The 12330-nt window shown below is 38.4% G+C and overlaps 2 protein-coding genes across 3 annotated transcripts in view; one reads left to right on the forward strand and one right to left on the reverse strand.

The window, feature by feature from the left end:
- LOC111155308 (leucine rich repeat containing 17) overlaps positions 1-6876 on the reverse strand; it is a 31265-nt gene extending 24389 nt beyond the window's left edge. Inside the window, exon 1 of the mRNA XM_022515451.1 lies at positions 6662-6876. The gene's annotated coding sequence lies outside the window, so the exon portion shown is untranslated. The remainder of the gene's footprint in view (positions 1-6661) is intronic.
- Positions 1-12330, forward strand: part of LOC111155307 (F-box and leucine rich repeat protein 13) — a 224886-nt gene that overhangs the window by 102129 nt on the left and 110427 nt on the right. For both annotated transcript variants that reach the window (XM_022515450.1, XM_022515449.1), the window contains exon 9: positions 6592-6721. In XM_022515450.1, coding sequence (XP_022371158.1) covers positions 6592-6721 — 130 coding nt within the window. The remainder of the gene's footprint in view (positions 1-6591; positions 6722-12330) is intronic.

Below are 12330 nucleotides of genomic sequence, written 5' to 3' on the forward strand. Positions count from 1 at the left end.
TGAAACGTGCTTTTAATATGCATTTCTCCAATTACCAGTCATGATGGAACAATGACTTTGGCTCCTCCTCCTGTGTTAGACTAGAGATCTAACACACTTTGATTCTCCCTTGAACTTGATGCTTCTCTACTTCTTCCCTTTGTATATAAACACATGAAAATTGTGATTTTTGTTAATCACTTAACTTTCCTTTTAATATTGACTTTTATGTTTGTGATGATATTTATGGTTATGTAGTCCTAACTCTAGTTTTGTCATTTATTGATGGTCCATCTGTTCACCAATTTCTTTATTCTTTAATTCTGATTTTTATTCATCCCATGATGACTGGGAATATAGTTTTAAGAACCCTTTAACCGTAAGATAAACGGGTGTTAGATTTTCGGCCACTGCTTTCTGAAAATAACTTTCTTTTGGCATATAGTTCTTGAATCATATCCCTTACTTTATTTTTAAAATCCTACAAATACTTCCCCATAATCTTTGATATTTCGGATTAAAGAGAAGTGTAAAACCAGCTTGATTTTTTTGTTCCTTTGTTGTTCATCTATTTTTTCTGCAACTATGCTTAATTTACTGAGAAATTAAAAACATTTTCCAGCTTAATTGTATTCTTTCAATTAACTTTTCCTGGAACATAGGAACCTTTGAACATTAAACTTAGAACATTAGAACATTTTGAACATTAAAACTTAGACCTTTTCTCAGCCAGGGAAAGTATTTTTCTTTTTTAATTCTTCTATTCCATTTGTTCAGGTTTAATCTTAAGAATCCTCTTTCCTTTATAGGTTGAATTTTTATTCCTGACTTTCAAAGCTGTCATCTTCTTTCTTATCATTTTATCTCTGTATACTTTTCTTCGGCATACTATGTTCCCTATATCAGTAGTTCTCAAAGTGTGTTCCAAGGGTAGCTGTGTTCCAGTAAATGTTTAATAACTAGTTTGGGTAGAGGCTAAGGGGATGTTCTGATTTCTCTGGTATAAATGCTACCACCATGATCATTTTTAAGCTACCAAAATGATGTCATTGATCGTGGAGTTGGGAAGAAATGCTAATGGTTGGCTCTCATGGGCTGGTGTAAGCCAGCTCCAGTGACACCACTGTGGAGGGCCCCAACCCTCTCAGGAGTTCTATGAGGTTCTCTAGTCCTACAATATAGAATATTGCTCAGTACTTTTGTTTAGGCATTCCATATTGAGATATGTATGTACATGAATATATGTGCATGTATGAATGTGTTTGTGTGTATATAGAGAGAGCATATATGTTTGTGTGTGTAGAAAGAGACAGAATATATTATAAAATCCATTAAGTCCTTATGTGAAAATCTGAACTTAAAAAGTAGATGATTTGGGATAGCATACTTTTAAATTAAAAAAAAAAAATTTTTTTTTTAATTTATTTGACAGACAGAGATCACAAGTAGGCAGAGAGGCAGGCAGAGAGAGAAGAAGGAAAGCAGGCTCCCTGCTGAGCAGAGAGCCCGATGCGGGGCTCGATTCCAGGACCCTGGGATCATGACCTGAGCCGAAAGCAGAGGCTTTAACCCACTGAGCCACCCAGGCGCCCCAAGGGATAGCATACTTTTAGATAATCATTTCTCCTAGGAAATTTAAAATAATACTACAACCATGCATAGTTTCTGGGACATTTATTGTACAAATGAAGCTGTACATTTAATGAGCAACAGATAGAAAAACAGGACCCAAAATGAGAATTTTGTTTTGATTCTAACTCTAGTTCTTGCTGTTGAAAGAATATCCAGGGTAAATGCACTTGATATTGATGACTTTTGTCATACAAAAAAAATGTGCACCGACTTTCTTATCTGTGATAAAAATATATTTCATAATGACTATTTTTGCTCTGTTTTCCATTGTTTCAAATATGCTTGGGTATGCTAAAGGGTTCTTTAAACTATAAATAACCGGAGAAATGTTGTTTGTGCTGTTGTCATTCTCTCTCCAGGGCCTTTAGCCTTTCTTTCCAAAGAAATAATTTGTCAAAAGAATATAATTTGTTTGCCCTTCTTGACAACACTGATTGCCAGCTTCTTATTTGAATATTTTTCCTCACTTGCTTCAGGGACTTGCTCAACTTTCTAAAGTTGAAAATGGGGGTGGCTGTTAGCTCGTGCCCATTCCAGGACACGTTTGCTTTTTCCTGAATCAAACCCTTTCCATTCATTCCACAACCTAGCTGGCACTCCCAGCATTTCATTTGCCATAGCATCCTAACTGGTCACCCTTGGTCTCTTTTCCTTTCAATCTGCTTTGCCTTATGCTGTAAGAAGTATCACCCTGGAACAATATTCTTGTCATGTCTTTGACATGCTTAAGCTCTAGACTCTTCCCTTACTGTCTTTTAACGTTATCTGATCAAACCTATCTGCCCAGGTTTCCTGAGGGAGGCCCTTAACTCCTACCAGATTGCTGTATGCTTCTTGTTCTCTATAGCTAGAATGTCTTTCTCCTCCTCTTTGCTAAGCCATAGCCTTGAAACCTCAAGTCTATGCCATCTACCAGAATTCCACAATGATTTCTCCTTTCCTTGAAACCTAACAGCAACATTCATTCTCTTATTCACCATTTATTGATCAATTACTATGTGGGAGACATTCTAGGCATATAGGAGAGAATAAAGCTACTATGATCTTTGCTCCTTAATGGAGCCTCATCTTGTATAGTGATACGGTGTTCGATTATTTTTCATACAGGCCCTTCAATTGGCTTGGAAAGTTCTTATTCATAGGTGCTCTCATGTAATATAGTCTTACCAGTAACCATCAGAGCGGGGCAAACAGAGGAAGCTGTTGCCTTGACTTGACTGGACATCCTCAAGGTCTACCCTACAAATAAGAGGTCAAAACACTCCATTTGGGTTTCTGCAGGAATCTATTATGCAAAACTGTCCCTATGAAACTAAAAAGCCCACCACTTAACTCAAAAGAAACTACTGCAATCCTCTCTTACAGATAGGCCTTGTCTTGGTGATTTTTCAGAGAAATTTTTGTTTAAATACATAATTCTTCATTCCTTCCAATAGTAATTCCCTGAGGTATTGGTGATCTAACACAGAAGGTTTCAATTCGTTAATGGAAAAAAGTCAAAAGAAAAGAGAAAAAGTGACCTCTGTAGTTTCTGTAAGTCTATAAGACTTCTTAAAGATTATAGTAGCAGTAGAAAAATAAATCACAAAGGGAACCCCCCCCATTAGAAACACTTATTTATCAAATAATGAAGAAAAGATAAACATAGGCTGCCAACATTGCCTCAAAGTAGAATTAGAAATACCAAGTTGTCTCTGGCCTGAGAAAATGATGAACCAGATCTTATTCACGTAAGGGACTTTTTTGCCAAAATTCAGAATAAAAAGTTGCAGTATTGCATAAAATTTGCCAAGTGATTTCACTGTCAACTGATTATTTTCCCATCCCCAGCAGCTTCAAGCCTATGGCCCTGTAAATCCCTAGAAAGGTCTACAGGGCCACTTAGGATTCTCCTGTGCTGGGTTTTCAAACTGATGGTTCCCAAGAGGTTCCATTTTGAATACAGTCATCTAGGGACTTTCAGTCTGGGAGTCATTTAGTCCAGTGAAAAACTTCTTTTGCCAAAGCTGAGGTTCTCAACCTGGGCTCAGTGGATTCTCCAAGGAGACCACAGATAGAATTTAGAGGTTCCATGAATTTTGATGGGGGAAAAATGATCTCTATTTTCACTAAGCTCTAACTGAAATGCAGGTTAAGAAAAATCACAGTAGTATTAGCAGTTCCCGGGACTTCTTGACCATATAAATCTCAAACATTTTCTTATTATAGTTGTTACAAGTATCTCGAAGTATCATTGACAATCATCACTACTTCAAAATCAGGGGTAGTTATTAGCTCTGCCATTAGATCTTGTTATTTAATATGCTAATAAAGAAGCACATACATTATTATTCCACTCATTTGGTTTTTTAAGAATTTTGATAATGATATCTTTCAATATAATTAGTTGCTTTTGTAATTTTAAGTGTTTTATTTTACGCATTAAAAACATTATGCTGATGAAGGGTCCATAGATCTAGAGTATATGTTATACACAAAAAGTGAAAAACTCCTCATTCCATTCCTACTTTGAGTATTTGTGTGTGTGTGTGTGTGTGTGTGTGTGTGTGTTTTAAGATTTTATTTATTTATTTGAGAGAGAGAGAGAGAGAACAAACAGAGGGAGGGAGAGGGGCAAGCAGACTCCACACTGAGCGCAGAGCCCAGCGTGAGGTTCTATCCCAGGATCCTGAGATCATGACCTGAGCTGAAATCAAGAGTCAGAGGCTTAACTGACTGAGCCACCGAGGTGCCTCCCACTTTGAGTATTGTTAACTGATCACAAGGACTGAAAAAAGTCGAACAATAGGCTTGGGCTTGATTTGCATATATTTGAATATGCATGATTTTGTAAGTGACAGCTACACTATTATAATTAAAGACAGACTGATATAGAGGTTAAAAATGGGTTAAGAACAGTCTGCAAATGAGTGGGCAACACATGAGGGGAATAAAAACTGTATCAGAGGCTATCAGTCTCACTGGAGTTCAAACAGATTAAAAAGGGCATTAAACCTTGAACAAAATAAGGGTGTAGATGTAACGTGAGGTTCCCCAAAGTCTTGGAATCAGTTGTATGTGCTACTTTTGTCAGATGATAGCCATTCCATTATGTGGAAGAAGATAGTACAAACTTCATAAGAACAATTAATACACTATTATTTGAAGTAGTAATAGCAAGAATATATATATTTCAAAACTTCTACCTACTGATTTCAATCATCAAAAGTCATCTTTAATATAATATTGTTACATCTATGTTCTCATGTAATTGTCATACCTCTGAGAGCAAAGAGTAGATGGAATTATATCCATGTTACAGATGAGAAAACTAGGATTCAGGAAAGCTGAACACAGTCAGGGTTAAAAAAAAAAAAGAGAGAGAGAGAGAGAGATAATATTATAATCTCCACTTAACAGATGCAGAAACAATCTCTCAGAGGTTTGGGAAGTTGCAGTAAGTGTCAGGGCTGAAATCTGAATCCAACTTGGTCAGATTCCAAAACCTCGTGTATTTTCCATTGTGTTGTGCTGTCTGCCTTACTATTCCTTTCTCTAATTAGAGAGCTAAAGGTTTGTTAGAAATGACAACCTCCCACACACACCCCAAGAAAACTGTACTTTGCTCCGTTGAATCACAAGGATACCCCCAAGGGAGAGAAAGACAAAGTGTTCCCAAAACTTTGGCATAGCCCTTGGTTAACTCAAGGGCCCCAGGAGAGGGGATGTGTCCTGGGGATATTAGTGCTGCTTTCTGCTGCACGGCTCTGCCCACAGCCACGGGAGAATCCAGATGGCGTCCCTCTTTGTTCTGTAGAATCTCATGGACATTGCTAGAGGGGAATGTGTGTTCTGCATAAAATCAGTCACTATGGAATGGGAATCATTATATATCATATAGATGTGTTTTCCAAATTTTAGGAATAAATCTGATTAACTGTCAATGCTTGTCTATCTTACTTCCCATTTACGTGAAAGTAAATTTTACTAGTCATCTGTGGGCTTTTGAGGGTCAGAGAGTCACCTTCTTCCCACTTTTTGTTCTTTTTGCTTTCCAATTTGCTGTTAAACTGTTGCAGATCAGAAACCAAGAGCATGTTGTTAATTCCATTACAAGAGCGAGCAATAGTGGGAGTTCTTGCACTTTTAAAAAATGCCAGGCTTAGGAAGGCTTGAAAAATTGTCCAGAGAATGTCCTCAAACTGTAAGCCCTTGCACGGTAGTACAGGCTCATCTTAATAATCCTCCTTTTTTTCTGGAAGCGATCACTTTGGTCATGGTGGCAATGCCATATTTAATCTGTTTGAACTCCAGTGAGATTGATAGCCTCTGATGTCGTTTTTATTCCCTTCATGTGTTGCTCAACTCATTTGCACACTGTTCTTTTTAACCCATTTTTAAGCTCTCTATATCAGTCAGTCTTTCTTTAACTATAAAGATGAAACACATACAAAATCACGCATATTCAAAAAGTTTTTTCCAAACCATTTGCTTATCATGTCCATCTTAGGAGCTTGTTACGTTTAACTTCGCCTTTCTGCTCCAAATCCTCACTGCCGTGAACAGTTAATTGCCATTTAAATGTTTTCAAAGGGTTTGTCCATCTAGACGTTTTGCACATTGTTTTGGTGCTCCAAGGATAAAACCTAAATACAACAATGCTGCAAACTCTGTAACTTTGGTTTTAAACACAAACTAACGTCCAAACAATATGATTGCACAAACGTCCCCCACCCCCAGGTCTCTCCCCCATCAGCCTTCTTAAGAATCTAGGCAAATCTATATTTTTATTTAAAATGTAATGATGCATTATCTGATACACTACTCCAAGCTCCTTCACATAACAGGAAGAGCATTAACAATTACGTTCAACTGCTGAAGATCTGCAAGGAGAAAAGATTGATAGTTTTCCTTCTCTTTGTCATAGTGGCTTATGAAAGACATGGAAAACGACTCAAGTATAATCCCTTTCCTTCTCTCCTTTCGCCCCTGTCTTTTCAGGTACTTCCAGAATTTACAGAATCTTAGTTTGGCTTATTGCAGAAAGTTCACAGACAAAGGTTTACGGTACCTGAATTTGGGGAATGGATGCCACAAGCTCATGTATTTGGACCTTTCCGGCTGCACCCAGGTTTGTCTTTCAGTCTTCTCTTTCCTGCAGCAGGCGAGGAAGTCCTCCGGGGGACGGACTACATCCAGCCCTCATGTTATACTAATGCTGGGCACGGACTGCAACACAGTTTTCAGAGGTTTTGAATTACATAGCCACAGCTGCTTAAAATTTCCCCAGGATTGCTACTATAGGCTCTTGGCTTCCTTCCACTGGAGTGTCACATCCACACACAGGCCGAGCTCATTGGATGAGGAAACAGACCACTTCTGTGTAGATACTTTGAGCCCAATTATAATACCAGAGTCCAAATGTTGAAAACTTTAGAATTGCTACCATGATACAAACAAAGGAAAAACCTTTTGGGGGAGGATTTGCAAAGCACTTCCTGAAAAGTCAATGAGCTCTCTCAGGGGCTTTCAAAAAATAAATAGCATTGGGTAAAACGCCACAAGTGCTAAATGTAACAAAGGAAATACAACAAAGATTGTAATTTTTAAAATTACATTGCATCCTCGGACTAAATAACAAGAAGGTTTGAGATGTACATGGGGAAATGTTTGAGTTTGAGGGAACAAAATGAAGGAAATTTTGGGTAGAAAATAGGGTATAGTTGTGGGGGGTAGGCCATGGCACTTTGGAAATAGTTACTGTCTCGTTGGTAGTTTCTTCTTGTAGATTTAAGTCATGATACTTTTAACTTCTTTTCTTCCACCTCTCTGTGTATTTTGTTAATGTTAGTATCATAGTATGTCCATCTTTCTGTGAAAATCATATACCAGCACAGATCAGAAGTGGCTGAAGCGTTGGTTGTTACCATTTGTTGAGTTGGTGTTCTATGCCGGGCACCATGTTGAGTTCTTTACACGGATCAGATTCATTCCTCATACGAATGCGATGTAGTGTGTACTGATTATGCCCATTCAGAAATGAAGAGAGCAAGTCTCCCGAGGTTGTACACCCAGTGAAAGCACGTGGTACTGGTGCCCTTAGAAGCACCAGTTGGTACATCCGTGGGCAGGTAGAGTCCCCTGGAGGGAATACAGGCATAGTATGGGTTTCTCCTCCAAGTTCTTAAATGGACAGAACTTAGCTACTCACTGTCACTGGCATTCCATGGTTCCCTGGTACACTAGGCAGTAGGGAGAATGCAGGGAAAAGGTGGAGAGGGCTCCAAGCGAGGCTTGAAACATTTCGAAATTACACTTATTTCCGATCTTCGGGTGTGTAGCTTGCTAAATGTCAACATCTACCATCAATCTTTTTTTTTTTTTTTTTTTTGAAGATTTTGTTTATTTATTTGACAGAGATCACAAATAGGCAGAGAGGCAGGCAGAGAGAGAGGGAAGCAGGCTCCCCGCTGAGCAGAGAGCCCGACGCAGGGCTTCATCCCAAGACCCTGGCATCACGACCTGAGCCGAAGGCAGAGGCTTTAACCCACTGAGCTACCCAGGCACCCCTCTACCATCACTCTTAAAAGACTGAGATGGACTTAACATTCTCTCTAGCTTGACTAAACTCTAGCCCCTGACTACCCTTTACTTAGAGCATTTATTTTAGAAAACTTGCAACTGTATATTCTTTCTTTGTTGTCTTGGAGATAGATAAAAACCTCATTAAAAACTTCTTGAGGGTTTTACAACCCAGGAATGTCTTCCTCAAGGGTCTGGGAGCCATCCTTTGATATGTAGTCATTAAGGGAAATAGCACTGATGTCTCCCCGTCCCTGTGGGAGGGTAGCTGCTTACTTTCCTTTTGGGTGTCAGTTAGCAAACACAAATGGCCTAATCACAGAGAAAAATATTTGCAAGTTTAGGAATAACTCAATGTGCTTGACACATCCCTTTAATGATACATCTCCAGGATTTTCCACCAGCTCAGCCAGTGCTTAAAAACCTTCCCCCAGAGCATAACTTACCTCCTTGTTCTTCTCAGTTTCCACAAGGTAATGACTGTAGCAACAACATACAATTCATACACAGATGCACAAACACACATACACATATCCTAAGGAGAAATAGTCTCAGATACAGTAAAGTCAAAACGAGAGGTTTCACATCAATATGCCTCTGGCCAGACATGCATGCAAAACGCACATAGTGTATCAATTTTTAAATTTTGAGCCAACATTTAAAATTCTGGAGTCTTCATAAAGAAATCTAGACTTCCAGGTTTCTCTTAAAAAACTGGGAAAATGAGCGAAATTGGGCCTGCATTGCCACATGGCCACAAAGGGCTGGGACTGAATTGGCCTCACCCTGTTGGAATGGAGCATGCTGGCATCCCTGATACTCGGGAAGGCCCACACAGGCCCTTACAGCTAACCATTCAATGGCATCACCCGCCTGTCCTCAGTGGGTTTTTAAGTTTGGTCTGAATATATAAAGAATAGATTTCTTTTCCTGGTTGTCCCTTAATTTCTAAGTCTCAAACCACAGTGAAACTAGTATTTCACATCACTAGGCAAAAGAATGTTAAATTTCTTTTGTTCATCCGTCTTCCACTTCCATTTGTTTATTTAATAATTCAACGGAGATTTAACTCCAGGTGTCAGACACTGTCTCAGTCACTGGAAATCGTCCCATTTGGAACCAAGCCCCGTTAGGCGCACTGGAAGTAAGAAATGGGCTTGTGATGAACCACAGATAACTTAAAAATGGCTGCTGCTCTAGATGCAGAGAGAATTGGTAAAACTTGGAGGCTACTTGCTTCTGAGGATTCGTTAAATTCTACGAGGAGGCTCCGTTTACCTCTCTAGCTCTGGGTGTGAGGACAGTTTCCGTCTTCCAGGCCTACATATATTGATACGACCCTACAAAAATCATTCCAAAGAAGGAAAATCGATGATTCACAGATTCTTGGGTTCTCTGCTTGGAAACTGAAATCTATTTTCTTTTTATAAGTTTGGAATTTTGCGCTATGAAGTCATGTGTTAGTGTCTCTGTCCAAGAAGAAAGGTCCTAATAAAACAAAAAGACTTGAGAATAGAAGATCACACCTACCTGCCTTTCTCTGACGTTAACGCCTGCTGCATACTGCCTGTGGTGATGAATAAAACAGCATCCTTTCTTCTAGGAGCTCTGGATTAACATAAGCAAAGTATGTCAAGGGCTAAACTCTAATGCAGTCATGGCTGCCCCCAAAAGGAAAGATGTATTTGTACAATATTGTGAAAGTATTTTAACGATACTTGTTAGAAAAAAAATAAATAAACGCATGGCGGAGAACTGCAAAGAAAAGTGAAAATGAATTACACATATTTTAGAAATACTCTGCATTCTTCTGGGATTGGATAAACAGTGTAGGTGCATTAAGTAATGGGACTGATTTCCTAATAAGTACCAGCATTTGCACATGTACTTGCGTGTGTACTTGCGTTTTTAATGTGGTTGAGGTGATGCCTCTAGTCAGTTTCTTTGCAAAAAAGCCTCTGCTCGCTCAGCCCTGACTGAGGACAGAGTTGCTCTAGCGAGCTCTTTCACTATCCACGGCAAACCTCTAACCATATACTTCCCACTCTGAGCTTTCTGTTTTCAGGTTTTAAAACCTTTGCTTTTTCCCCCTTTTTAATGTTAAACCCCAAAATACAAGAAGTAAGAAGCAAAAAATTTAAATTATCTGAAAACTCACCACCCAGAAATAACAAACACTATTCACATTTCAGGGTAAGCCTTCCTGGTCTTTTCTCTATGTACACTGATACTCCTTTTAAACTAAAGTGGACTACATAGTCCACATATCTTTCATTTAATATTCCATAAAGTTAACATTTCTCTATTTTATTAAATATTTTCCTATAACTTACTTTTAATAGCTATATAGTATTCTGTTGTATCAAGATACCAATATGTACTTAACCATTCATTATTGGCCTACTGTTTTCTGCTATCATCAACAACTTCTGAGGAAAATTCTCATAGCCATATATTTCCATACATCTATGCAATTTTTGGTATAAATTTTTAGAAGTGAAAAGGTCAGAGGACATAATTATTTTTAAGGCCATCCATGCATGACAAAGGTGGCCAATATAAACTTACCATAAATGTAAAATAATGTCTGGTATCTTCATAAGAATATTATGTGAAAAAAAACTTCAGCCAATTTGACATGGATATGATATTTTATGTTTAAATTTATATTTCTCTGATCACTTGTAAGGTTAAACCATACCCAATCACTTAATAAATATTTGTTGAATAGTAGCATTCTTATTCCAACAGGCTGCCATTGGTAAACTATTTTTTTACAAGACCAGTGCTCTAACCCCTGAGCTATGGAGCCATGCCCTTATTTTTTTAAATTAACTAAAAATTTTCTTTCATAGCCAGAGTACAACATTTTCATTATACTATTTTCAGAAGAAGGAGGAAAAAAAACCAGTTTACATTCATTTAACAAAAAATTCTGGTTGAATCAGTTGAACAAATTGAATATACCTGCTTCTATATTTACTGTTTACCCAAAGATATAAAATCTAAGCTTATACCATAAAAGAATTAAAAAAAAAAACTATATTTAAACACAATTTGGGAAGATTTTTTGGAGACAAAGTGGTTTTATTATGAAAAGAAAGTATCCTGGGGCGCCTGGGTGGCTCAGTGTGTTAAAGCCTCTGCCTTCGGCTCAGGTCATGATCCCAGGGTCCTGCTCAGCAGGGAGCCTGCTTCCCCCCTTCTCTCTGCCTGCCTCTCTGCCTACTTGTGATCTCTGTCTGTCAAATAAATGAATAAAATCTTTAAAAAAAAAAAGAAAGAAAGAAAGAAAAGAAAGTAACCTTTCCTGTGGTCCTTCGTTATCTACAGATCTACAGTCAGGGAGACATTTGGTGACAGTGAATGGGTCCATCTTATTCTCTGCTCTGAAGAATGGTGTGTACTGTAACCGTGGACATTTATCAGATGCTTACTGAATATTCGGATTCATGTTTAATTAAATAGAAAACTAATGACCTGTTTTATGAAACGCTGGTAGTTTTTCCCTTGCACCTCATACTTTGCTTCAGGAATTTCTCTCTGTTCTTTGTGGCTCTGCAGAGCTGTCACTCGTGGCAACTTGGGAGCCGTACATGAGAGTACTTGGGAGCACGGGTTCGGGGGGTATTTGCATTTTAATCCCGAGTTTGCCATTTACTAGTTATGAGACTGGGGCAGGTTCCCCAGACTTTCTGTATACCTCAGTTTCCATATCTATGAAATGGGGAAAATACTAGTACCTACCTCATAAGTGTGTTGTGTAAATGAAATGATTTGATACGTATAACATGCTTAGAATAGTGGCTTCATAGAGTAACTCCTTAGTAACCATTAGGATTTTTCCTATTGCCACGGAGTCATTTAACTCCTTCTGCTGTGGCTGTGAGGAGAGAGCTGCAGGAGAGGAGGATGACCCTACCAGAACCATTCAAAATCCTTCTAGATATTCAACATTGAGAAAAAAAAAATGCTGTTTTTCTCGAGGTTGCAGGGCCTGGAGAGTGTAGGTCTAGGCTTATTTGTGGTTCTCCTAACATTCAGGTACACATCCTTCTATAAATACAGTGGACACTTGTGTGGAGCTTACACACAGGAGTTGAATGTGTGGGTGATGAAGTATGTGTAGTTTGGTTTTTGTCAATATTGTTAGTTTTC

Source organism: Enhydra lutris, unplaced genomic scaffold (assembly GCF_002288905.1).
Source record: "Enhydra lutris kenyoni isolate GAN:26980312 unplaced genomic scaffold, ASM228890v2 scaffoldscaffold40, whole genome shotgun sequence".
Lineage (NCBI taxonomy): Eukaryota > Metazoa > Chordata > Mammalia > Carnivora > Mustelidae > Enhydra > Enhydra lutris.